Below are 22,237 nucleotides of genomic sequence, written 5' to 3' on the forward strand. Positions count from 1 at the left end.
AGACTAGCGGTGTGAGCGCTGAGTGCATCCCGGGTGCGGCCTCTGGGTGAGTCCGGGTTTCCATCACCCCCTTCGGGGGTTGTGAGCGAGTCCTCGGCTTTCCCAAGATCTGTCCGCCGATTTCTGGTAGCCCCCGACTTTCTGATGCTCTCATTCCCCCGGTTTCCAGCAAGTGTTTCCGCACCGGTAGCCAGGTGTTCCCTAAAGTGGAAGGGGACTAGTCCCATCCACCCCGCCCTGAGTTTTCCAGGTAATGTTTCAAGGGTCCAATTACCTTAAATTCCCATTAATACTCCAGCGAAGCCAGAAGCATTCTCAGCCTCTCAGAAAAGTCCCAGTGATATTCCAGCATTCCTCGGTATCTTCCAAGGAGCCGGGCGCTCTCATACTTGAACGACCCCAGGGACGTGCACACCCGCTCCTGGTTTCCCCAGTAATAGGTCTGTGTTCCTCAGAAGCTCTCAGTAATTTCTCACTGTCCCTGGTAATTCCAGCGTCCCCAGCAATGGCGCCAGCATCGAGTCCCAGTGATGCTCCGCACTGGCAGAGACCCTATAACTTTATTATACGTTGCAGTAAATCTCCAGCATCAGCCAGTAACATCTTGGGAGCCCACTCGCTCCGAGAGTCCCAGGACCCTTCCAAGACCTCGGCTTCCTCCAGGACCCCTTGGGTAGGAGCTCCCAGCAGCACCCCCACGTGCCCCAGCCCCTGGGTCTTCCCCCGGGGCATGCTTGAGCCAGAAGCCAGGCATCTTCCCTGACCCCTTAGCTATGGCTATAGTTTTCGCGGGGAGTCAGGATTGATTAATCTCGTAGGGTAGAGGCTGGCGTGAAGGAGCCGTGCCCTTCGGGAACCCGTGCGGTGGTTGCTGATAGCGGGTGCCCGGCGGCAGCCCTTTGGCCCTAGGGTGGGGGTTGGACAGGTAGAGCGGCTGGGCGGCCCAGGTGCGTAAGTGAAGAGAGACAGGCGGGACCTGGAGACACGCCTCACTCCCTAGCCCGGCCCGAGGTCAACTTGCCCCACCCCTAAGCTCCGCTGCGTCCCTCTAGCTCTCCCCCGCCCAAGCTGCAGGTACAAAGGGGCAGGGCTTGTGGCAGGGAAGGGGCGGGCCCAGAGTGACGGGTTCCTCCTGCGTCTTGATTCCTAGGACTCTGGGCTACCAAACCTGTCGGCTAGCCAGAAACAGCTGATGGAGGCCCCTCTGCAAGCAGGAATGGTAAAGCTCGGAGGTTGCGAGGCTCCGCGGGGACTACAACTCCCGACGTGCTCAGCGCGTACAAGAACTGGGCTCTGTCTGTTCAGGCGGAACTATATTTCCCGGCGTGCACCGCGCGCGGACGGCCGAGCCGCCAGGAAGAGTTGCGCCGCCTCCTACCCCCGCCCTGTGGGGGGGAGTCGCGCTGTCCCATTCTGCAGATGGAGACACAGAGGACTGGGGCCGCTGTGAACTTCTCGGGTGTGGACGTAGCGCAGTGGGATGGGGTCCAGGACGTCCTGGCCCCCGGGGAGGGCTCGGTGGGGCGGGTATGCGATGCGCAGCCAGTGCCATTCGTCCCGCAGGTGCTGGGCGTGATGATCGGGGCCGGAGTCGCCGTGTTCGTCACTGCCGTGCTCATCCTTCTGCTAGTGCGGAGGCTTCGAGTGCAGAGTGAGGACCCCGAGGGCCCCTCTAGGGAGGCTGCGTTGTGGGGAGCTGAAATGCCGGATTCCGGAGGCAGCAGGGATTGGACTTGCTAGAGTCTGCACGCAGTGTCCCCATCTCTGGCCGCGCGGAGTCTGCTCAGAGCTCAGAGTGCCCCTCTCCCCTTATCCTAGAAACCCCAGCCCCGGATGGCCCGCGGTATCGATTCCGGAAGAGGGACAAAGTGCTCTTCTATGGCCGGAAGATTATGCGGAAGGTGAGTCTAGGAGGTCCAGGACCAACAGGCTCCCGCTGACCACACAGAAGCCCTGCCCTTTACTTAGTTACAATTCTTGTAAAGCCCTCCTCCTTGATTAAGGACTTAAGCATCTGAAACCCCTCTTCCCCAGGGTCTGAACTAGCAGCTGACCTGTTCTTCCCCTTGATTATGCTAGGTGTCACAATCCACTTCCTCCCTGGTGGACACCTCCGTCTCCACCACTTCCAGGCCACGCATGAAGAAGAAACTCAAGATGCTGAACATTGCCAAGAAGTAAGGCTGTGCGGAGTGCACCTGGCTCTGGGGCTCCCTCATGGGCCATTTGAGTGATCAACCCATGTATCTCCAGTTTCTTTCTACTCGGTGGGCTGTCTTGTGAGTCTTCCACCTCACACCAGACAGGCTGCCCCCCTAGGGGGTATCTCAGAGACATTCCCCTACCAGTGATGCCCCTCCTTAGAGGTTATCTATGAGCTGTTTGCTCTTCAGTCAGTATCTCTGACACCTTGTGCGGGTCTATATCTGGGGTTTCTATGTAGGCTATTTCATGGGTCTCCTCACACAAGGGGTTCGCAATGGGGTTATCTCAGGTGTTTCTGTGACCAGCTGGAAGAGCTATCTGTAGCCTCTCTTCTCCCCGGGTTATCTTAGCAGCCTTGCTACATCAGAAAACATCTCTCCATGTCACCTACCTTGGCGTTCTTCCCACACTAAGGAGGCTATTGCAGGGAATGTGTTCCCTGGGAGTTATCCCAAGAGACTTCTTGCACGAGAAACATAGGAAGGACGTCTCAGGGTGCCTGTCATTAGTGAAGGACGCCCTCGGGGTCTCTGAGGAAGGCTCTTCCAGGGATCTTTTTAAGTTGGGAGCTGGCTCGGGGGTCTCCTAACAGCATGGAGTCCACTTCATGAGATATGAAGGTCTGTCCCAGGACTGTCCATGACCAACATGTCCTATCACATGAATTTCTGTGACTTGAGAGGGCTGTCTCTAGTTCTCCATGATCAGACACCGTATCTCGAGTCTCTCCACATCTCAGCGTCTGCACACCCTTGAAAAGCTATCCTGATGTTGTCATGACCATCAGAGGACTAGCGCAGGAATCCGTGACCTAGGGAAGGGCTAGCCCAAGGGCCTCCCTGTTCAGATGAGGAGCTCTATCTGGATTTCTCTGTATCATGGAGTTTAACTCAGGGAATTGCTCATACTAGAGGATCTATCTCAAGTATCTTATGACCAGTGTGGGGGCTGTCACAGCAGCAACCAACTTGCGGGGAAGGGCTATCCCAGGTCTATGAATAGCAAAGAGGCTATACCTGGATTCTCCACGTGTCATGAGCACTGTGTCAGGGTTCTCTGAGACCGGGAGGAGGATTAGCTCAGGGACCTTATAAAGAACAGAGTGGCTGTATCTGAAGTCTCATATAATGGAAGTTACGCCAGGGGTCTGCCTACACTAGAAAGGCCATCTCAGGAGTCTGGTCTGTGATCACTGGAAGGACTATGTCAGGGGTCCCATGACGAACAGGTGTTCTTTCTAAAGTCTGCCTGTGTCTTAGAAGCTATGTCAGGGGTCTAACTAGAGGGTTATTTCAGGGGCCTATGACTAGAGGAGAGGTGATCTCAGGGTTTTTCTGTATAGGGCCAGATAGTAAATATCTTAGGCTGTGCAGGCTACATACAACTCTGCTATAACTATTGAACTCTGTTGTAGCATGAAAATAGCCACAGACAACATGGACATGAATGAATGAATGTACCTATGTGCCACTAAACCTTTATGTGCAAAAAAGAAATGGGGGGCCTGATTTGGCCAGTAGGCCAGAATTTGCTGATCCCTGTTCTGTGTGACTCAGGAGCAAGGGTGAATGGGGATCTCAGGTCTGCCCATGCCTGCTCCCTGCTCACCCCATACCTCTCTCCTCCCACCAGGATCCTCCGCATCCAGAAAGAGACTCCCACACTGCAGCGGAAGGAGCCCCCGCCTGCCGTGCTGGAGGCTGACCTGACCGAGGGCGACCTGGCCAACTCACACCTGCCCTCCGAGGTGCTCTACATGCTGAAGAACGTCCGGTCAGTGTTGGAGTGCAGGCTGGGGCTGCAGAGCTGGGTGCTGATCTGACCTTCATTCCTCCTCCCCCTCTCCCATCCAACAGGGTGCTGGGCCACTTCGAGAAGCCGCTCTTTCTGGAGCTCTGCCGGCACATGATCTTCCAGCGGCTCAGCCAGGGTGACTACGTCTTCCGGCCAGGCCAGCCAGATGCCAGCATCTATGTGGTGCAAGACGGGCTGCTGGAGCTCTGCCTGCCAGGGCCTGTAAGTGGGCGGCCCAAAGGGGGACTGCAGGGAGACAGGCAGTGATGCAGTGGCCACTGCGGACAGGCACTGCTGTTGGTCATAGGGCTGGTGGTCTTTTGAGATGTGCAGGCAGGAGTTGGGAGCAGATGCCCAAAGGTATCCGGGGTGGTCAGTGGTTGCAGTTAGTTATGGGCAAGAAATGGGTGCTGGTCAGAAGGTTCAGTAGGGCCAGAGATCGGGGCATCAGTGATCATGGTGGGTGAGTGTGAGGGCCAGTGGTGTGGTTGGAGATGGAATGCGGGTTGGCAGCCCTGGTCACTGCCCTGACTCCCACCCCATGTGTTACAGGATGGGAAGGAGTGTGTGGTGAAGGAAGTGGTCCCCGGGGACAGTGTCAACAGCCTCCTGAGCATCCTGGATGTCATCACTGTGAGTGATCAGTTTGGGGTGGCAAGGCCGCTGGGGTTCAATGCCACACCCAGTGGACTGGGTTGGAGAGGCCCCAGTCTCTGATATGTCCCTGATGCTGCTGGTGGTTCCTCAAGGCACTGGAGTTAGGAAGAGCTGGGGGAGCAGTGAGGACTCTCAGCCCCTGACCTTGATTCTCCTCATGTCCCTGCATCCCCAGGGTCACCAGCACCCCCAGCGTACAGTGTCTGCCCGCGCAGCCCGAGACTCCACTGTGCTTCGGCTGCCGGTGGAGGCCTTCTCTGCAGTTTTCACCAAGTACCCGGAGAGCCTGGTGCGGGTGGTGCAGGTCAGCGGGCCTTTCCACCTCCCTTATCACAGGCATCCGCAGGCTGGGACCCAGCAGTCCCTCAAGCTGTGCTGTTAGCCCTGAGCAGCCAGACCTCTGTGCTGCCCGACTCTTCCCATTAGCTGTCTTGACCCATCTCCCCAGGCTTCTGCTCCTCATTGTGGGTTCCTCCCTGGCACCTCTGTGGCTCTGCTCTCCCCTCAGTGCTCCCAACCTTGGTCTTGGCTCCACCCAGCCTCCTCACCATTTGTGGCCCCACCCCTTTAATGCTTCCTCTCAACTTTCTTTGGCCCCTCTGCTGACTGACTTGCTTCCTGGCCCTGTCCCTCTTTCTGGCTCCGCCCCTGCTGACCATTCCCTTGCAGATCATCATGGTGAGGCTGCAGCGAGTCACCTTCCTGGCCCTCCACAACTACCTGGGTCTGACCAATGAGCTCTTCAGCCACGTGAGTCACTCAGAAAAGTGGGCGGGAGGAGGGCGGGGGTGGGGGTGGGGAGGGGGGAGTGGGGAGGGGGGGTGTTGGAAGGGTGGAGCCGCACATGCCTCCCAGGATTTGCCATAACGGTGCTCTCTGCCCCCAGGAGATCCAACCCCTGCGCCTCTTCCCCAGCCCTGGCCTTCCAGCTCGCACCAGCCCCGTTCGAGGCTCCAAGCGTGTTGTCAGCACCTCGGCAACTGAGGAGCCTCGGGAGGCCCCTGGCCGGCCACCTGACCCCACTGGGGCCCCTCTGCCTGGACCTGCAGGTACCTGAGATGACCCATGTTGGAGTTCCGTGGTCTCTTAGCTAGGTACCCAGATCTGACTCCTGGCTGGTCCCCCAGTGACCTGTGGCCTCAGCTCTGTACACCAAGCATGTTAAACTCGCAGCCTGCGGGCCGCATGCCTCATTTATTTGGCCCGTGTTAGCCTTTGAGTTTGACATGCTTGCTGTAGACCCATTGAAAGTACCTTTCCTAGTCTCCTAGTCCCCAGGGACTCTGAGTTGACTGCTCCCCGGGCCCCCTTCAGTTCCCCACCCCCAATGGTAGGAGCCTGAACACATGTCTCCCTCAGGGGACCTGGTGAAGCCCACATCCCTGGAAGCCCCCTCGGCCCCCCTGCTGAGCCGCTGCATCTCCATGCCAGTGGACATCTCAGGTCTGGGGCCTTGGGCCGGGAGGGGGAGGCATCGAACTTCTGGGTTGGAATGCAGGCTGGCCAGTCTTTATTTTCCTTATCTGTCAAATGGAAACCCTGGCAGCACTTTCTGCTGACATTTTCATGGGTGCTTATTGGAATGATGCTCTCCCAACTGTGGTGAGGATCCGAGGAGTGCAGTTTGGTTAGTCACGTCTGCACGGGTTGGCAGTGGCACATGGGCACTGCTTGCGTAGACTGCAGTTGTGGTCAGTCTTGTCTCTGTTGCTTTTATTGTCCCCTGCCCACTGCAGGCTTGCAGGGAGGTCCCCGCTCGGACTTCGACATGGCATATGAACGTGGCCGGATTTCTGTGTCTCTACAAGAAGAGGCTTCAGTGGGGCCCCAGGTAGTCCCTGTTCGGGTAAGGCCCTGCCCTCTGCCCTTCCCCTGGTGGAGGCCCCTGAGGAGGAAAGTTGGGTGGGAGCAGGGAGGTCACAGGCCCTGCCCCATGTAGACTCCCACTCAGGAACCCCGGGAGCAGCCTGCAGGTGCCTGCGAGTACAGCTACTGTGAGGATGAGTCAGCCACCGGTGGCTGCCCCTTCGGGCCCTACCAGGGCCGCCAGACCAGTAGCATCTTTGAAGCAGCAAAGCGGGAGCTAGCCAAGTTGATGCGGATTGAGGTGGGTGGCCTTGGCCCAGGGGCTGGGGGACTAGGTGGAGGGTGGGGGGAGGCCTGGCTGGACCAGTCTCAACTTCCCTCCCTCCTTAGGACCCCTCCCTCCTGAACAGCCGAGTCTTGCTACATCATGCCAAAGCCGGCACCATCATTGCCCGCCAGGGGGACCAGGTGAGGCTGACCCCTGGCCTTTAAACGTACAACTGTGACCTGAGACCTCTCTGATCTCTGATCCTTGCTCTTTGACCCTACTTGTAGAACTCTTAGTCTATGATTTCCAGTCCCTGACCCTCGGATCCTACGACTGACCCCCAGCTCACGCACCCCTTATCCTCTGGACCAAGCATGCCAAACTTGCGGCCCGTGGGCAGCATGCCTCGTTTATTTGACCCGTGTTAGCCTTTGAGTTTGACATGCTTGCTCTGGACCAATCAGTCTTTGACCTCCAACGCTTTTTGCTAAGACCCCAGCCCCTAGATCTATTACCTGCCTTGGCCTTTCCTGCAACCTGTTTTCTGAGCTTTTGATTCTGTAACACACCCTGATGTTCTGGCCCCCTGCTGGGATGGGCACTTGATAAATGTGTACAAATTGGAATCAGGACCCAGAGGCCATGAACTAGCCCCAGGAGCTGGACTTCAGTGCCTGCTGGTAGCACCGGGAGGTTTGAAAACTGCCCCACGAATCCCTCTATTCTGCATTTGGGGACACTGAGGCCGTGATCTCATATCAGGAAGCACAGAGGAAGAGGGTTCTGGAGGGAGGGGCTAGATTTAAAATCCGGACTCTGGCCAGATTCCCTGTGTGACCTTGGGCAAGTCATCTAGGAAGTTCTTTGCTTCCTCCTCTGTGGAGTGGAAGTAGTTGCAGTAACTGCCACCAGCATTAAAGAGGAAGTAGTCTGAGCTGCCTAAGGTTTGCAAGGGTGACAAACCCAGGGAAGGGTGTGGAGCAGCAGCTCAGGGGTGACACAGAGGGCAACATGGCACAGGTACTGAGACTGACGCACTGCTTGGGGTGGAGTATGGGGTGCCTGGCCTGTGGCCGGCTGATTCAGCTGTCGCCTCAAGCTGCTTACTGCAGGGGTGGGCTCCTTTCTGCAGAGGGAGTTGGGTGATGCTTTTGCCAGCTGTTTGTGGTTTTGGGGAATGAGCTGAGAAAGGGTGATCCTACCATGGCTCCTGCAGTGGCTCTTGGGCTCTGCTTATCTGGGAGACCCTGTTGGGCTCAATGCAGCCGTGGATGCTTAACGGATCACTGGCCTGCAGCCACTCGGGGTCTTTTTAGGGTTTTCCCAACTTTGTTAGAAATGTGACTGTGCTATCCCTCTCTCTGAAACTTCACGCTGATGGTTTTCCACCTAGGAGAATTTTGCCCTCAGCAGACATTTGGTAATGTAGAGATGTTTTTTATTGACTTTGGAGGGTGCTACTGGCATCTAATGGTTAGAGGCCAGGGATGCCAGAACACACAGGACAGCCCCCCACAACAGAATTATCCAGCCTAAAATGTCAGTAATGCCAAGGCTGAGAAACTGCTTTCCACAGATATTTCCCAAAGTGTGTTTCATGAAACACCTGTACCACCAGGGATCCATGGCCAAATAGGTTTGGGGAATGCTGGCTGCTTTATCTCTTCGTGGAAGTTCCCGTTGAACAGCATTAGCATATTCAAGGCTCTGAGGAGTCCTGCAGTAGAGAAACTTGCTTCCCAACCTTATGGCAAATGGCAGCCTAATATTAGTAACTTCCACTCATATCCCTGACCCAGCCTAGAAAGTCTGTCTTCGGAGGTTCCAGCAAATGTGTGTATCTCTGGGGGCTGTGCCCCACCCAGGGGTCCTTGCAGTGTTTTGGTGCTCACTGGAGCTTTGTGAGGTGCCAGACAGGTTGCTCTGGTGGGTGAAAAAGAAATCTTTCCATATCTCTGCAGTTTCACTTCCTTGTTTATAAAAGGTGGGAAAAGGGAGGTGTCTGGGTAGGCAGGCTAACCAGAGAGGAAGGAGAGGGGCGCCTGTTTGTACTGAGTATTTGCTGTGTCTCAGGTCCAGGCCCTGTGTAGTAACTGCAGAGGAGAAAAACCAGGCCTCTGCCCCTGCGAAGCCCACAGTTCTGATGGACATTCCATTCAAAGGGTGTGAGATCCTATGTGCTTAGTGCATAGATAGAAGGAGCTGTTCTCGGCTCTGCAAACTCTGGCTCAGGCGGGGCAGCATCTCTGAGGAAGTGACCTACAGCTAAGAAGGAATGGTGGGAGTGTTTTAAGTATAATGGGAGGAAAGAGCATTCTAGGCAGAGGGAACAGCTTGTGCCAATTACTTCCTGTGGTGAGAAGTAATGCGTCGTTTTCTAGAAAACTAGGATGTCAACAGGCATGGCGGGGAACAAGGGGACGGGGATCAGAGGGGATTTTTTATTTTTGGTGATGGTTTTATTGAGATATAATTCACATACTATGCAGTCCACCCATTAAAAGAGTATGCTTCAGTGGTTTTTAGTATATTCACAGAGTTGCACAATCCATTTTAGAACATTTTTGTCACCTTGAAAAGAAATCCCATACACTTCAGCTGTCAGTCTCCTGCCTCCTGACCCACCCCACCGCATGCCCTAAACAACTCTAGTCTTATTTCTGTGTAGTTGCCTGTCCTGGACATTTCATATAAATGGAACCACATGCTATGTGGCCTTTTGTGTTTGGCTTCCAACTGAGCATCATGTTTTCAAGGTTCAATCCTGTTGAAGCACGTGTTAGTGTCTCCTTTTTATGTCCAAATAATATTTTATTGTGTGGATATTCAGCCTTTTGCTGATCCATTCATCTGTTGATGTACATCTGGGTTATTTTCTACCTTTTGGCTATTATGCATAATGCTGGACATACATTTCATTTCTGTTGGGTAGATACTTAGGAGTCAAACTGCTGGGTCATATGGCAACTCTACTTTTAACCCTCTGAGCCCCGTCTTCCAGTGGCTGCACCCTGTTATATCCCGCCCACCAGCATTGTATGAGGTTCTGGTTTCTCCACATTCTCTTGAACATTTTTTGATCCTAGCTCTCTTAGTGAGTGTGAAGTGGCATCTCATTTTGGTTTTGATTTGCATTTCCCTAATGAGTCATGATCTTTTCATGTGCTTATATCTCTTGGAGAAGTGTCTATTCAGATCCCTTGTCCATTTTTAAATTGGGTTATTTGTTTTATTATTGAGTTATAAGATTTCTGTATATATTCTGAATTCAAGAACCTTAGCAGGCAATATGATTTGCAAATATGTTCTCCCATACTGTGACTTGTCCATTTACTTTCTTGGTAGTGTCCTTTGAAGTTCAAAAGTTTTGATTTATTTTGTTGATTATGCAACAAGAATCCACTATCAAATTCAAGGTCATGAAGATGGACCCCTGTATTTTCTTTGAAGAGTTTTATAGTTTTAATTCTTACATTCATGTTTTAATCCATTTTGATATGGTGTAAGGTGAAGATCCAACTTTATTCTTCCATGTGGCTATCCAGTTGCCCAGATGAGCAAAGAGGATTTAAGCCACACCCCCTAGGTGGCCAGTCCTTGCAGCCTCTTGCTGGCTGTGTTGGAAAGAATTCATGGGCCATAATCTGAGTTTAAGAGTTTGGTGATCCATTAGCAATGTCTGCCCTGGATGCTGAATAATATGCTGCTCAGCTGAGCTATGCAAAGCCTTCACTCCCTCCGCTTCCTTTGGAGTGAATTGGCCTGAGTTGGGGGTACAAGTGTTGGCCCTGTGTCCATCTTCTGGTGCCTGCCCATAGGATGTGAGCCTGCACTTTGTGCTCTGGGGCTGCTTGCACGTCTACCAGCGCATGATCGACAAGGCTGAGGACGTGTGCCTGTTCATAGCACAGCCAGGAGAGCTGGTTGGGCAGCTGGCTGTGCTCACTGGGGAGCCCCTCATCTTCACACTGCGAGCCCAACGCGACTGCACTTTCCTGCGGATCTCCAAGTGCGACTTCTATGAGTACGACTGGGCCCTATGTTGGGGGGACTGGCCCTTAGGGACCCTGACTCCCTTCTGTCATGGGAGAGGCCACCCCTCTGAAGGCTTACACCTTAACAGGGGAGCTTTGGGCCCTTCCAGCCCCAACTCCAGGCCATCACCCGTCCTGCCCACTCGCTCAGGGCAGTTCCAGGACACCCCCAGCCCATGCGTCCCTGTCCTTCGTCTACACTGCAGGATCATGCGCGCACAGCCCAGTGTGGTGCTGAGTGCCGCGCACACGGTGGCTGCGAGGATGTCACCCTTTGTGCGCCAGATGGACTTTGCCATCGACTGGACAGCCGTGGAGGCTGGACGAGCGCTGTACAGGTGCAGGTCCCACCCCCGTCCCCACCCCTACCCCAACCCTCACCTCGCCGCTCAGCCCTGCCTCATACCTGGCTGGATCCTGTATGACGCACACCCCACCCCAGACAGGGCGACCGCTCGGACTGCACCTACATCGTGCTCAATGGGCGGCTGCGCAGTGTCATCCAGCGTGGCAGTGGCAAGAAGGAGCTGGTGGGCGAGTATGGCCGCGGGGATCTTGTCGGAGTGGTGAGCGCGGCCACACCCACTGACCTCTGATCTCTCCCAGGCCAGTTTTTCTCCCCGCCCCCAACATACACACCATCTCGGGTAATCTGACCGGGTGGTGAACATGTGTGACCTCGCCCAGTCCGTTTCTCCCAGCGCCTTTCCGTGGACGGGGTTGGGGGAACCTCATCAGGATGGTAACTGACCTGCCCCTAGACCTCTCCCATCAGATCCCCGCCCGGTGGTTCCCTGTACTCCCTCTCCCGGACCCCTAATGGGTAGTGAGGCTTGGTTCCTTCCACACACACACCCCCCCCCCCAATCTGGGGGACACTGAATAGAGTGGCACTGCCTCCTCGGCCACCCCCTTACCTATTCTGCCTATTCGGAGCCTCCTGGCCCAAGCATCTCTGGTCATGCACGTGGTCCCCCAGGTGGAAGCGCTGACGCGGCAGCCGCGCGCCACCACGGTGCACGCAGTGCGCGACACAGAGCTGGCCAAACTCCCCGAGGGCACCCTGGGCCACATCAAACGACGGTACCCGCAGGTGCGATTCCGTGGGGTGTGGGCTGGCTTCCTAAAGGGCCGGCTGACGGGGTGGGGCGGGCGGGGCCCCGGAGGGGGCAGGGCCTAACGTTTGGAAGTGGGGAAGTGTAGGCAGGACTCCTGAAGTGAGGCGGGAGGAACGCGAGGGGAAGGTGGGCTCGCACTGCGGCCCCTCCAGTCCCGCTGGACCACCGATCTCAACGCCCCAGGTCGTGACCCGCCTCATTCACCTGCTGAGCCAGAAAATTCTGGGGAATTTGCAGCAGCTGCAAGGACCTTTCCCAGGTGAGATCCGGCAGGTACCCCAGATGCTGGGGGAGAGAGCCCTGACCCAGGGCATGCTGGGAAACCAAGTCCAGCTCTGGGCGGCTTTGCAGAAGGAGGGTTCGAGATCCGGCCCATGCTGTGAGATAGGGAGTTAGGTTCCTGGGCATGCTGGAACGGAGTTGGACTCTGGGCTACTTGTTTATGGAATCTAAAAGGTCATTTGTGTGGAGGGGGCAGAGTTTTAGGGGTGAGCTTCGTTCCAGGCGCCAGGACTTGACTGAAGGATGGAGAACAGATTATGCTGGGAAATGGAGTTCCTGGGGTGGTGTTTGCCCCCGCAGGGCATGTTGAGAAGGGGCCTCTGAAGTTGCCAGCACGCTGGGAGGTGTGATTTCCATGAATTAGGGAGCCCTGGGAAATGGAGTTGGATGTGAGTTGTATGGAAATATGGGACTGAGACTGGCAACCTCTTTGCCTCCCTTTTACCCCAGGGGCTTCTGCCCCATCAGCCTTGACTCCTGGCTCCCCCCCGGGTGGCGGCAGTGGTGAGCAGTGGCCAAGAAGCACCTCATGCCCACGGTCAGGTGCCCCCCTCCCCCACAGCCCTGAATTGTGCCAGTGGTCGGCAAACTCATTAGTCAACAGAGCCAAATATCAGCAGTACAACGATTGAAATTTCTTTTGCGAGCCAAATTTTTTTAACTTAAACTTCTAACGCCACTTCTTCAAAATAGACTCACCCAGGCCGTGGTATTTTGTGGAAGAGCCACACTCAAGGGGCCAAAGAGCCGCATGTGGCTGGCGAGCCACAGTTTGCCGACCACTGGTGTAGACAAATGCTTGAGCCATCCTTGATGTGATCCTTGGGCAACCTTGGGGCTAGGGACGTTATGATTTTGGGCTTCCAAGAGCCTCTCTGCTGATGCTCTACAGAAAAGGCATTTTTGCTCTGGCCAGTGGTTAGAGCACCGGTCCCTGACTTGCAGTTCAATCCCCTGCCCCCGTCAGGATGAGAGCGGGAGGCAACCAATCTCTCTCTCTCTCTCTCTCTCTCTCTCTCTCTCTCTCTCTCCCTCCCTCCCTCCCTCCCTCCCTCCCTCTCTCTCCCTCTCCCCCTCTGTCCCACACCCTCTCTTCCACTCTCTAAAAATCAATGGAAAAAATATCTTCACTCCTCCAGTGAGGGAAAAACAAAAAAGAAAAGGCATATTCCAGTGAGCACCTAGTGTGTGCTAGGCACTATACCCGGCATGGGGTGGGGAGTGCACAGCAGGCCCTAGAGGGGTTTACAGCCTGTAGGCAAAACATCAGACAAGTACTGTGAAGACAACAAAAGAGGGTCTTGATTGAGGGTGACTAGCTTTTCAGAGGACAGCGAGCTGAGACTTAATAAATGAGATGGGACCCGACGTTGAAGAGAGCTTTGAAGGTTCTGCACACAGGGTTTGGTGGTTTTGAAATACTTTGAGGAGGACAGTGAGTGATGGGGAGAAACGGCCAGGGCAAGTCGCACAGGGTCTAGGGGCCCTGGAAAGGCATTTGAGCCTGTTCAAAGTGAAGCAGCTGGAGGCAGATAGAGGCTCCACAGCCCTGGTGGTTAGTGGGAGTGTAAGGGTGTTCGTGGGGACGCTGGGAAGCAGTAGATGGGCCAAAGGTGTATTTGTTTCTGCTTAGTTTTGTGTTCAAGTCCCTTCAGTGGACAGAGGCACCCAAGCCAGCATGGGGCAGGCACCAATGGGTGCATGCAGGCACTGTGGGTGCCATTGAGGACATTAGAGCCAAAATTGAAGGTTGGATGGCCACGTCCTGTCATGTGTGGCCCAGGATCTTCACTGTGGTCTCACTAAGCCTCAGCTGCAGGACATGGGGCAGGGGTTTCTGAGAAGGAGGAGGAGGGCCTCCCTCTCCGGACACGGCTGCACAGCAGATTTCATCCTTTGGGGACTCAGCAGGCTCGGGACTGGGTGTCCCCCCTCACTCGGAGCTCACCAACCCAGCCAGCAACCTGGCCACGGTAGCAGTCCTGCCTGTGTGTGCGGAGGTGCCCATGGTGGCCTTCACACTGGAGCTCCAGCATGCTTTGCAAGCCATCGGTCAGTCGGATCTGCAGGGCAAGGCGCGTGTGGGTGGGGCACTGGCCAGTGAGTGGAGATGCCCAGCGGGTACATGGGTGTGGGGCAGAACAGGGCCACGGGAGTGGGGTGGGGGTATTCTGTGCTGGGAGAGGCCCCAGCTCTGTTGACCTGGGTTCCTAACCTCTCTTCCTTACCCATCCTCAGGCCCCACACTCCTCCTCAACAGTGACATCATCCGGGCACGCCTGGGCGCCTCCGCACTGGACAGGTGTGTGTTGGGGTGCAGGGGGTGAGGTGTGAGGGATGAACTTGAGTGTAGGATTCTTTCAGATGCAGTTTCAGATCTAGGCTGTGAGCTGAGGAGCATGCTCCCCATCTATCTAGTTAGTGAAACAAATCCGCCCCTGGAGGGATGCTGTGGGAGCCTAGGTGTCTAAGTCCCTCCCCCAGCAGTGGAGTTGGAATGGTCTCTGACCAGCCCCAGGATGATTCTCCCCCACCCCCAACCCCACCCCAGCATCCAAGAGTTTCGGCTGTCAGGATGGCTGGCCCAGCAGGAGGACACCCACCGCATTGTGCTCTACCAGACAGACTCGTCGCTGACGCCCTGGACAGTGCGCTGCCTGCGCCAGGCTGACTGCATCCTCATCGTGGGCCTGGGCGACCAGGAGCCCACGCTTGGCCAGGTCTGGAGACCATCCACAGTGACCCCACTCCCGGACCCGTCCCCTCCCCTCCAGTGCTTGCACCAATGCCACATGCACCCTTGCTGTGGGGCTAGGCTAAATCTTAGGGACCCAAGTTATTGGTCGAGGAGGAAACGACTGGTGATTGATGACACCCGCCCTCCACTCTCCTGCAGCTGGAGCAGATGCTGGAGAACACGGCGGTACGTGCCCTCAAGCAGCTGGTCCTGCTGCACCGGGAGGAGGGCCCGGGTCCTACGCGCACCGTGGAGTGGCTCAACATGCGCAGCTGGTGCTCGGGACACCTGCACCTGCGCTGTCCCCGCCGCCTCTTCTCACGTCGCAGTCCTGCCAAACTGGTGAGGGCGGATCCAAAGAAAAGGTCCCTCTTCAGACTTAGCTAGGGTGTGGCTACGGGGGCGTGGCTTAGGGACCTGATGACCTGCAGAGATCCAGATGCTCCCTCCTACACCCCCATTCTTAGGGTCGTCTCTCTGTTCTCATCCCAGCATGAGCTGTATGAGAAGGTGTTCTCCAGGCGCGTGGACCGGCACAGCGATTTCTCCCGTCTGGCGCGGGTGCTCACCGGCAACACGATCGCCCTGGTGCTGGGTGGGGGCGGAGCCAGGTGAGGGGTGTGGCTAGCACTGGCAGGGGCGGTGCCCGAGGGGTGGAGCTTACTGGGGTGAGATCCCATAGGGGTGGGGCTGGCACCTTGTTCCTGGCCAGTGGGGGAGTTGGAAAGGGACTCTCCTGGGGGTGCAGCCAAAGGGGTTCCCAGCGGGTCACCAGGGCTCCTCTTCCTTGCAGGGGCTGCTCACACATTGGGGTGCTGAAAGCATTAGAAGAGGCGGGGGTCCCTGTCGACCTAGTGGGCGGCACTTCTATCGGCTCCTTCATTGGGGCCCTGTATGCCGAAGAGCGAAGCGCCAGCCGAACTAAGCAGCGGGCCCGAGAGTGGGCCAAGGTGTGTGTTGTGGGGCCTCCCCATCCCAGAAGCACCCTAAAACATGATCCCATGGGAGCTTCTGGGTTTCTCCCGACCTTTTCCTGATTTAATTTGTGGACACTTAACGAAATACCTTCAGAACTTTGGATGACCCCTATCACATTTTGGCTAGTGACCTCAGCACCCCCTCCCCAGCTTGAGCAATCAGCATTCTTAGTGACCACTTGTTAGTGACCCCAAGTGATTCCTGTTTCACCTCAGCTGCCCCCCTTACCCCTAGAGCATGACTTCTGTGCTGGAGCCCATGCTGGACCTCACATACCCCGCCACGTCCATGTTCACGGGGTCAGCCTTCAACCGCAGCATCCACCGTGTCTTCCAGGACAAGCAGATTGAGGTGTGCCCTCTCCCACCCTGCTCTGTCCCTGCCCCTGTCCACAGGTGTCCCCTCTTCTCCCCAACCTTGGTCCTTGTCCTCATAGGACCTGTGGCTGCCATACTTCAACGTGACTACGGACATCACTGCCTCAGCCATGCGTGTTCACAAAGATGGTGGGTGCCCCGGCCGGCCCCACAGCATCTGTGGCCACGTGGGGAGGGGGGCAGGCAGGGCAGCCAAGTGTCTGGGACACTGTTAACACGAGTGACCGTCCATCCTGACCTGATTGCCAGCACTAACCATCACCCACTAATGCCCCAGAGGTCCCAGGTATGTCTGTCCTCAGGGTGGGGACCGGGAAATAGTCAGGCACCTCACCCCCTCACGCCATCCCTGCAGGCTGCGTGTGGCGCTACGTCCGGGCCAGTGCCTCCTACTGCCCCTACCTGCCCCCGCTCTGCGACCCCAAGGACGGGCACCTGCTGGTGGACGGGTGCTACGTCAACAACGTGCCAGGTCAGCGAGCCCACCGGGCTGGCCGGGCCTCTGAGCGTGTCTGAGAGTGTCTGTGCGTGTCTGTGTCTGTGTATCCCACTGGGCAGGCTCCCTATGGCGATACGTGCGTGCCAGCATGACGCTCTCGGGCTACCTGCCCCCGCTCTGCGACCCCAAGGACGGGCACCTCCTCATGGACGGCGGCTACATCAACAACCTGCCAGGCAAGTGGCTGCCCGCTCGCTCATGTGCACACACATGCACACAGGCAAATAGTGAGCGAGTGGGCCCATGCACAGGCATACACGCAGACAGGCGCCCAGGAGGACATGTGTGCAAGCAGACCTGCGCAGGGCACTGGACACACACACACTTAGATGCACAAGCAGATGTGTGGATGAGCCGAGGACAGGAATGTGCAGGTAGAAAGTGTACCCATATGTAAGATGCAGATGAATGCACACAGACGTGTACACACAGCACCGGACATGGGATAGAACGGGACATCTTTACGTGCACTGCTCACGTGCACATTGTCATAGATGCTCAGAAGGCAGGTAGGGTACTCGTGTGCGCAAGGTTAGGTGCAGTGCACGGATAAAAACACACGCATTAATGAAATTGGGTACATGTCCTCACACGCCAGTCTATCCACACTCACCCTCATGCTTTCTAAGACGTGCATAAGTGTACACACTGAGGTAGGCGGGGCACCTGCGAGACCAAGTCAAGTGTCCTTTCACACCCTCTGACTTGTGTGCAGATAAGAGGCAGGCCGTTTGCAGTTTAAAATTTTACATGCCTGGATGCGTGCATACACAAGTACACACCTTCACTGGCTGCGCACACACACTTGCAATCCTGTATGCCAGGACTTGGCAAACTCTGCCCTGAAGGTCAAATCCGGCCCCTGCCTGATTTTGTCAATAAAATTTTATTGACACACAGTCACACCCAGTCATTTACTCATTGTCTGTGGCTGCTTTTTTGCCATAAAAGCATAGTTGAGTAGTTGTGACACAGAGCAGGTGGCCTGCAAAGCTGAAATTATTTTCTTGCTGGCCGTTTCCAGAAAAAAATTGCCAACTCTTGTATAGGTGCTCTGTACATATACCTGCACTAACATCACCACACTTCATGTGCGTATAAACCTGTAGGTGGATAGGCATACTTAGATGCACAAGGAAACACAGACGTTGATCTAGGTACATCATGACTTAAATGAATACAGACATGCCCAGGGATGTGTACAGGGATATAGGCATGCCCAGAGTGTGTGTGTTCACAGAGACATATGGACAGGAGATGCACACAGACAACAGGGACACATGCCATGGGCATGCACAAAGACACATGGCCATGGGCATGCGTACTCAGACATACAAACCAGCTCGTGAGGGACACATGGAAAGTCTGACAGAGACTCTTTTTCTGGGCTGAGTGTGGTTATAGGACCCTGTCCCTATCCCCCCAGGTTTCCCCAGACCCACTCAGGGACCCTCAGTGGGCCACATGGACCCACGGACACACCACCCTCCCTGCTGGGCCCTTCCCCATCACCTCCTCTGTTCTGTTTTCCTGTTCTTGGCTCTCTGTTCCTTGTCACAGCCCCCGATTCCCTCTTCTTCCATTTTTCTAACTCTTGATCTCTTTCTCCTCCCCAAATCTCTTGCTAATTCTGCTTCCCTGTATTTCTCTCTGTGGCCTGTCTCCTGCCGTCTATATCACTCTCCTCCCACTTCCCTGTCCTGTCTTTTCCCCAGCAATTTTATCCCTCTGTCTCCAACCCCTACATCCCTCTGGCATGGTTCCTTACTTCTAAAAGCTCCGACATCTGACCCTGTCTCCTCCCCATCATGGGCATCACTTTCCATGCCATTTGCATGCCAACAGGCTGTTTGCATGGGTTGTTTTGCGTGACATTGCATGATGGTGTCTGTGGGACTGGGTTGAACTTTTCTGCTCTGGGCCCTGGTGGGGAGCCACCCGCTGACCCCCTGGCCCCACAGCGGACATCGCCCGCAGCATGGGTGCCAAGACAGTCATTGCCATTGACGTCGGGAGCCAGGATGAGACAGACCTCAGCACCTACGGGGACAGCCTGTCTGGCTGGTGGCTGCTGTGGAAGCGGCTAAACCCTTGGACAGATAAGATCAAGGTTCCAGACATGGCTGAGATTCAGTCCCGCCTGGCCTACGTGTCCTGTGTACGCCAGTTGGAGGTTGTCAAGTCCAGCTCCTACTGCGAGTACCTGCGCCCCCCCATCGACTGCTTCAAGACCATGGACTTCGGGAAGTTCGACCAGATCTATGTGAGTGGGTGGGAGTGGCCTGGCGTCAGTGCGGGACTGGCAGAGCTTTACTACTGAACGCCCAGAGCAACACAAGGGGAAGGGTTCTAGGACTCCCTTCCCAAATGGGAACTATGGGGACTAGAACAGTAATCAATTAGTGATGTCTGTATTGACGTGGCAATGGAACATGGTGCCCACATGCTGTGTATGAGCTAAGCTTCTTATGTGCCAGCTGCACTACCTGAAGCACTGTGTAGAGATTTCTGCGTTGGTAGGCATGGGAACAGTGATCAACTAGTAATGTCTGCCACAGGTAAGCGAGGGAAGGAGCAGTGTGTATGTCATGCGCCACTGGCCCTGAGAAATGTGCCATAGCCCATGCCACTGCCCAGAGACCTGAGTGAAAAATGTCTGATGCTCTTCCCGGGCTGATGGGAAAGTGCCCTGGTGGGTTAGTGGTGTCTGTATGGGTATGGGAGCTGGCGATACCCACACATGTACTGCATATTTGGAGAACTTGAAATAAGGTTGCCACCACCATCTCAATTCATGTGGTACTTGGCCCACTGCATGGGGATGAGCGGGAAAGATCATGAAATGATGGATTGGTAATGTCTGCCAGGGGCACAGGATGGGGGACATGGGCCAAAGGTGCTACATATGGCTGACTCCAAAATAGGGTTAGCCTCAAATGCTAGTGCCCCCAAAGAGCAGGCTTTTGAGGGGCCAGGCCAGGGGCAAGCAACGTGGGACTAAGCAGAGAGGACCAGGCGGAGAACATCTGGGGGAGTTGCAGCATGGATAGCCCCAGTCCCCTCCCTTCCTGCAGGATGTCGGCTACCAGTACGGGAAGGCTGTGTTTGGGGGCTGGAGTCGGGGCGACGTCATTGAAAAGATGCTCACAGACCGGCGGTCTGCTGACCTTATTGAGAGCCGCCGAGCAGACGTAAGCCGGGGACTCCCCCAGCCCCTCTGGGTCTCCCAAACCTCAGATGACCCCAGATCTCTCTGGGTTTCTCTGAGCTTCTCCAACCAGAGAACGCTCCTCAGGATGTGTCCCTAAGGCACAGTCCCCCAACACCCAGGATGCCACGGAGCCTCTGAGACCCTCACCCATGTCACCCCACAGGTGCTGGCCTTCCCCAGTTCTGGCTTCACTGACTTGGCGGAGATTGTGTCCCGGATCGAGCCCCCCACCACCTATGTTTCTGATGGCTGTGCTGATGGTGAGGGCGCCTCCAGAGGCGGGACTAGGCCCGGGGTCAATGGGATGTGGCTGGAAATGCCAGCCCCGCCCATGTCCCCTCACTGTCACGCTGCTCCCCGAATTCTAGGGGAAGAGTCAGATTGCCTGACGGAGTATGAGGAGGACGCAGGACCTGACTGCTCACGGGACGAAGGGGGCTCTCCCGAGGGCGCCAGCCCCAGCACCGCCTCTGAGATGGTGAGAGCGAGCTGCCCGGGCCCCCCGGGCCGATGACACGGCGGGTTGTGCTGAGTGACCTGTCCCAGGGCCTGTTCTGTGTGACGTGTGGGGGCTTCTGTTCCGCAGGAGGAGGACAAGTCGATTCTCAGGCACCGGCGCTGCCTGCCACAGGACGCTTCCAGCTCGCCTGCAGACACCTGAGGACCGCAGGGGCCCCCGGAGCTGGGCTGCGGGGCCCTGAGGGGGCCGCTCCCCCACTGCCTGCTGCTGTGCCTGTGACCGCCCTGGTCTCCCGGGACCTCCAGGGCCCACACACTGGATTGCTGCCCCTCTCAGAGGGCGGCACTACACTGATGACCTTGAATAGTCATTCCCAATAAACCTATTCTCGGAGGAGGGCCCATGTCATTCTTTGGGTTCAGGGGGATCTCACCCCACCTTCCATGCTTAGGAGGGCTGGGGCTGGAGCTTGTCACAGTGACCACGCACCCAGCCTCAGGCTGAGCTCCATGAGGGTGCCATCCCAGAATCCACCTGGAGTCCCACTGCTGACCATGGGCCTCCAAATGCTACACACCCACCCTGGGGATCCCAGATGTCCCTGGGTGCCTGTCCTGATACCACTCATTCTCCCGCCCCTGGCTGGTCATACTCCAAGGTAATCCAAGTTTTCTGTATGTTCCTATCATGTGCACTACTGAGCCTGGTTCCTGAGAGACACGCCATGTGCTTGCACATGTACGCATACAGGTACACACAGGCACAGGGTTCAGTGACTTTATTCTGTTTCCCAGGCATTGTCCCTACTGTGTGCTCAGCTGAGGTCACACAGAATGAGCATCCCTACTGTGCACTCTTGCCCACTGTCCTGGCATGTTGGTTAAGAGCTTAAGAGTGTGGAGCCAAACTGCCTATGTGAAACCCCAGTTTGGGGTTAACAAAACTTTGGGCCTCATTTGCTTCACCTCACCTCTGAGGTGGGGGTGCTGATAGCATCTGCCTCATCAGGTGTTTTTACTACTGGACTCTCCTGCCAGCAGGTTTGGATTTGGGGGGACAAGGCTGGAGGCCAGAGACCAGGGAGAGATGATGAGGCCTAAATTAGCGGATGTAGGGACGGTGAGGAGAGACAATGCCCAAGAAACATTTACAATAACATTTGGCAGAACATAGAGATTAGTGGGCAGTGGGGAGGCACGGTTGGGAGTGCCAAGAAGGATGAGGGGAGGTTGGCACAGATGATGGGGGGACATCTTTACCGAGGCAGGATGAGGGGAAAGGAGAGGGGCAGGAAAGATGGCGGACTCCATTTAGAACTTGAGTCTGAGGAGCTGAAGGGACCATCGGGGGGCCTGGCAGGGGCTCTGGACATTGGGGGACAGGCACTTAGGAGACAGCTGTGCCAGGAACACGTCTGAGGTGTCAGGGCAATGGTGGAGACTGATGCTGTGGGGAGAGAGAAGTCCAGGGAGAACGCGGCAGGTAAGAACAGCCCTGGGGCTGTGTGTTGGTCCTACTGTGTGTGGGTGCTATCTCTACATGCTCCTCTAAGCTTCCCTCCTGGCCTTGAAATAGCCTGGCAATTTAAACCTGCTGGGTGGGGTGGGCTTCCTTCCTAATTCTGGTGACTCTGCATTTGGGGGTACTGCTCTTCAAGGGGGGCTTGGGTTTGGGTTGAGCTCGAGAGGGGCTGGAGCGACCCAGAGTCCCATGCAAAGCACCACAGCTGGGGACTTGGAGATTTATTATCATGGTTCTGTAGGCTGTGGGTCTGCGATCAAGGTGTCTGCAGGGTTGGTTCCACTTGGCCT

The 22,237-nt window shown here is 56.0% G+C and overlaps 1 protein-coding gene across 13 annotated transcripts; it reads left to right on the forward strand.

Moving 5' to 3' along the window:
* Positions 1-141: 141 nt before the first annotated feature.
* Positions 142-20,821, forward strand: PNPLA6 (patatin like domain 6, lysophospholipase). 13 transcript variants are annotated; one of them, XM_080673069.1, is made up of 34 exons: positions 148-673; positions 1,151-1,219; positions 1,564-1,651; positions 1,819-1,901; positions 2,080-2,177; positions 3,838-3,978; positions 4,062-4,221; positions 4,552-4,632; positions 4,832-4,960; positions 5,326-5,406; positions 5,543-5,705; positions 6,016-6,099; positions 6,393-6,502; positions 6,596-6,763; positions 6,853-6,930; positions 10,549-10,754; positions 10,971-11,102; positions 11,207-11,330; positions 11,744-11,857; positions 12,066-12,141; positions 14,073-14,216; positions 14,403-14,466; positions 14,716-14,884; positions 15,061-15,243; positions 15,394-15,512; positions 15,695-15,851; positions 16,114-16,230; positions 16,316-16,385; positions 16,612-16,728; positions 18,717-19,018; positions 19,830-19,946; positions 20,130-20,226; positions 20,335-20,444; positions 20,553-20,821. In XM_080673069.1, the coding sequence occupies exons 1-34, from the start codon at positions 254-256 to the stop codon at positions 20,625-20,627; spliced, it is 4,446 nt and encodes a 1,481-aa protein (XP_080529195.1). In that variant the 5' UTR covers positions 148-253; the 3' UTR covers positions 20,628-20,821. The 13 variants fall into 13 exon arrangements, 12 of the variants coding, with proteins under 12 accessions (XP_080529195.1, XP_080529200.1, XP_080529201.1 ...); XM_080673074.1 differs by having other exon boundaries at positions 149-673; positions 14,076-14,216; XM_080673075.1 differs by lacking the exon at positions 16,612-16,728 and adding an exon at positions 16,815-16,931 and having other exon boundaries at positions 150-673; positions 6,393-6,487.
* Positions 20,822-22,237: the final 1,416 nt, after the last annotated feature.

Source organism: Plecotus auritus, assembly GCF_963455305.1.
Source record: "Plecotus auritus genome assembly, chromosome: 6".
Classification (NCBI taxonomy): domain Eukaryota; kingdom Metazoa; phylum Chordata; class Mammalia; order Chiroptera; family Vespertilionidae; genus Plecotus; species Plecotus auritus.

Excerpts from the sequence above, each read along its gene's own strand:
- PNPLA6 (XM_080673069.1), top strand. The coding sequence starts at position 254 with ATGTTTCAAGGGTCCAATTACCTTAAATTCCCATTAATACTCCAGCGA. Across the intron at positions 1,902-2,079 it reads GCCGGAAGATTATGCGGAAG|GTGTCACAATCCACTTCCTC; the intron begins GTGAGTCTAGGA and ends TGATTATGCTAG. Across the intron at positions 11,103-11,206 it reads GCTGGACGAGCGCTGTACAG|ACAGGGCGACCGCTCGGACT; the intron begins GTGCAGGTCCCA and ends ACCCCACCCCAG.